The sequence below is a fragment of the Otolemur garnettii genome, unplaced genomic scaffold (genome assembly GCF_000181295.1).
Source record: "Otolemur garnettii isolate 467f Iridium unplaced genomic scaffold, OtoGar3 scaffold00264, whole genome shotgun sequence".
In the NCBI taxonomy this organism is placed as follows: Eukaryota; Metazoa; Chordata; class Mammalia; order Primates; family Galagidae; genus Otolemur; species Otolemur garnettii.
The window spans coordinates 971,386-975,787 of record NW_003852659.1 but is presented as its reverse complement, the minus strand read 5'-3'; the positions used below and the strand labels follow the sequence as shown (position 1 = coordinate 975,787).

Sequence of the window (4,402 nt, the reverse complement as noted above, 5' to 3'; positions counted from 1 at the left end):
AGCCTCCCAGAGTGCTAGTATTACAGGCGTGAGCCACCATGCCTGGCCAATTTACCTAATTTCTGTGCTACTTCCATACCAATATCTGAAGCAGGGGGAAGAAGCCACTTGGGGACGCTGTAAGGATTAAATGAGCCAAGTCTGAGCAGCCAATTGCAGTGCCTGATGAGTAGGGGGAGGCTACCAAGGCATGGCTGGCATTGCTGTCACCTGGATAAAGTCAGTATCCTAAGTAGCCAAGGACAGAGACTCCCCACTTGACCAAACTTGAGCCAGCTTAGCAAAAAAATCTCCTGCCTTTAGAATCTGAGAGATATGATCAAGTTCCCCCTCCACCACCTTCATTGGCTATCAGCCATATGCTTTGCCTAAAACACAAAGAACTCGTTTCAGCTCTGGGCTTGGATACTACCGGTGGTTTGCTCTGCTTAGAATTTTTATTGCCCACAAATTCCCATGACTGGTTCCTCTCACCTCTGTAGATCTCAGTTGAAACAATATTGTCTCTGAGAAAAGGCCCATGGGTCACACAATCCAAAACGGAAATCCCCCCACTTTTGTATACCAACTTCATGTTTTTATGTTACTTGTGTTCGAATGTATTTATGGAATGTGTGCTTCTCACACCTTGTGTATGCGCTCAAATTGTGTGAGGACCAGGTGCACAGGGTTCTTAGTCCTCTTTGCCACTCGAACTTTAGTTCTAAATTTGTTCCTGGTGTCCAATAGGACCTTCAATTTGAATAAATGAATACCGAGCCACCCAGTGAGAGGGGGGATGCTGTACTTGTTTTACAATTGGAAGTTCAGGCTTAGGCTTAAACATTCAACTGGTTTGGTCTTTTTTTTTTTTTTTTTCCTCTGAGGCAGAGTCTCATTCTATTGCCCCAGGCTAGAGTCCTGGCACCATCGTAGCTCACAGCCACCTCAAATTCCTGGGCTCAAGCTATCCTCCTGCCTGAGCCTCCTGAGTAGGTGGGACTACAGGTGCCTGCCACCAAATTTGTTGTTATTAATCTCTCTTTTTTCTTTTGAGACAGAATCTCACTCTGTCACCCTTAATAGAGAGCAGTGACAGCACAGCTCACAGCAACCTCATACTCTTTGGTTCAAGTGATTCTCTTGCCTCACTTCCCAAGTAGCTGAGACTACAGGTGCCTGCCACAACGCCCGGCTATTTTTAGAGACAGGGTCTGGCTCTTGTTCAGGCTGGTCTCAAACCCATGAGCTCAGGTAATCCACTCACCTTAGCTTCCCAGAGTGTTAGGATTACAGGTGTGAGCCATTGCACCTAGGCTTTTATTATTAATCTTACTGTACCTAATCTATAAGTAAACTTTATCTTAGATATATACATATTTACAGAAAAACACAGTATATATAAGGATTCAGTACTTTCCATGGTTTTAGGCATCCACTGGGAGTGTCTTGGAATGTATCCCTGTGGATAAGGAGGGATGAATCTATACTCCATGAATATGGAGATAAGTGTGTGCCAGTGAAACCAAAACCAAAATTTATGCCAAAAGTATATCCATGTGCTATGTTCAGTGAGCAGGGTTTCAAATCCAGGTATGATGTCTGTAAAACCTGACTCTCCTCCTGGGTCAAGAGCATATTGAGAACCCATACCACACAACTGCATTGTGGGTGTCAAGATGTTTCCAACTCAGGGTCCTAGCTTAGTATTCAACCTCCATATACCCCCCTAAGATAACTAAATATCAAGCTATTATAGGAGCTCAAGCCAATATGGTTCGTTAATTCACCTGTACATAGACTTAATGAAAACAGCCTCCTATGTATGTGGAACTTGGCAGTACAGACCTCCTCTCTGCCTTGCATGCTCTCAGAGTCTGAAACTCTGAAGGTGAACTGTGTATGTCAGGCCAAGCAGCCAGCGGGGAGGGGTGTGGGGAGGTCCACATGAATTTTTCCTTTCCTGAGGAACAGCAGGGTGGGCAGCGAAAATGTCCCTGTTGGTATCATGGGGGTGATGGGCATTTGAAATAGGAGTGCTGGCTCACTGTCTCTCTCCGTTTCTTCCCTCGATGTTTCCATCAAGCCAAAGGCCAGGTCTCACGTGGAAGACAAGATGGTGTCTTCTACAGAGCTAGGCTTCAACCTGAAGGCTCTTCTGGAAAAGCTGGATCAGAATGAACTAAGCGAGTTCAAGTCTCTACTGAAGACCTTTGCCCAGAAGAATGAGCTACAGGAGCTCCCCCAGATGGAGGTAGACACGGCTGACAGGAAGCAGCTGGCAGAAATCCTCCTCAACCACTGCCCCAGCTATTGGGTGGATATGGTGGTCATCCAGGCCTTCAGACAGATGAACCGGAGGGATCTGTGGATGAAAGCAAAGAACGAGCTCAGGGGTGAGAAGAAACTCGACCTTCTTAGGAGGGAGAAGTCACAGTCTTTAGGATTTTATTTTGTTTTTGAGACAGAGTCTTACTCAGTTGCCCTGGGGTTGAGTGCCATGGTGTCATTTCTCACAACCTCAAACTCTTGGGCTCAAGTAATTCTTCTGCCTTAGCCTCCTAAATAGCTGGGACTACAGGTACCCGCCACAGTACCCAGGTAGTTTAGTTTTGTTTTTTTTTTCTTTTAGAGATGGGGTCTGACTCTTGCTGGGATTGGTCTTGAACTCCTTGCCTCAAGCAATCCATCCATCTCGGCCTGCCAGAGTGCTGGGATTACAGGTGTGAGCCACCATGCCTGGCCAAGTCTCTAGGATTTTAGAAATTCAGAAATGACATTGAGGCTTGGAAGGGCAACCTGCCCTGAATGTAAATGCTAGGTCCTCATAAAGTCTTACCATATCTATCTTTGCTCTCATGTCCTTCCCATTCCAGCTCTTGTCAGATTTCATGTGGGGAGCCTTCATACCCAAGGGTCTCACATCTGCAGGTTCCACTCATCCCAGATCAAGAATATGTGGAGGTGGGAACAAAAAGTATAGCAATTACTTAACCATTTATATAGTATTTACATTGTTTTAGACATTATAAGTAATGTAAAGATAAGTATGCAGGGCCAGGCATGGTGGCTCACACCTGTAATTCCAGCACTCTGGGAGGCAGGGGTGGATAGATTCCTTGAGCTCAGGAGTTTGAGACCAACCTGAACCAAGAGTGAGACCCTGTCTCTACTAAAAAATAGAAAAATTAGTGGGGTGTTTCTGGTGAGTGCCTGTAGTCCCTGATAATTAGGAGGCTGAGGCAGGAGGATTGCTTGAGCCCAAGAGTTTGAGGTGCTGTGAGCTATGACACCACAGCACTCTATGCGAGGGGACAGAGTGAAACTGTTTCCCAAAAAGAAAGAAAAGGTAGTACATTTACACAAGGGGATACTATTCAGCCTTTATATAGAAGGGAATTCCATCATTTTGTTTTCCAAAACATTGCCAGTTTTATTTCAGCTAGAGATCAGTTCCTAGTGTGATGATCCCTCTCTATAACATACAGGTGAGGGAGATGACAAATTTAAAAACAGCAGGAAGGAATTCAGAGAGCTGCACACTTACCAGGGGCCTCAGCTCTAAAAGATGCAAATTTCTCCCACTTCTTTTTTCAGAAGCAGCTTTGGCATCAATTGATAAAAACAATAATAAAAATGAGCCTCTATGGACAGGTGAGTTATCTTATTTGCAGGTTTTATTCCTCATGTCATATTTTGAAATTCAGGGATCTGATTTAATAAGCACCTGTGCTAAGCACTATGCATGCAGAGAAGTATAAGACCTCATCCCTGCTCCTATGGAAGAGCTTGTCACACAGGTGAGTAGCAGCAAGAACACAGAAGCTAAAATGAGGTGGTATCTGTGCCAGAAATCAGTAAATGTATATGAAGTGGGGAAGAAAGGAGCTTTCCTTTCACATCTGAATAAGCTAGAGATTTTTATTTTTATTTTTTTGAGACAGTCTCCCCCTCTAACTCTGGGTAGAGTGCCATGGCATCATCATAGCTCTGTCTTGGTTATGTCACTTGGCTTCTTACCAGCTCTCAGGAATACTTACCTCCTGAAGAGTTTTCAGAGATATTTTCAGATCAGCATTTGTCCTGAAGTTCAGATCCTCACATCCAATTGCCTCCTTGGGCATCTTTCCAGGAATTCCATAGACTCACCTCTTCCTGATTCAATATTGAGCTTCAAATAGTTCTTCTCCCACTATAACTCTACTTTGTTCTTTTTTTTTTTTTTTGAGTGGAGGGGACAAAGTCTCACTCTGTTTTCCTGAGTAGAGTGCCATGGTGTCACAGTTCACAGCAACCTCAAACTCCTAGGCTCAAGTGATCCTCCTGCCTTAGCCTACCAAGTATCTGGGACTACAGGCACCAACCACAATACCCAGCTAGGTTTTTGGTTTTTTTTTTTTTTGTACTTTTAGTAGATACAGGG

General features: G+C 44.4%; 1 protein-coding gene across 1 annotated transcript in view; it reads left to right on the top strand.

Annotated features, from left to right (window-relative positions):
- The first annotated feature begins 2,095 nt into the window (after positions 1-2,095).
- Positions 2,096-4,402, top strand: part of NLRP2 (NLR family pyrin domain containing 2) — a 20,405-nt gene continuing 18,098 nt past the window's right edge. Inside the window, exons 1-2 of the mRNA XM_023508697.1 lie at positions 2,096-2,375; positions 3,577-3,633. Coding sequence (XP_023364465.1) covers positions 2,096-2,375; positions 3,577-3,633 — 337 coding nt within the window. The remainder of the gene's footprint in view (positions 2,376-3,576; positions 3,634-4,402) is intronic.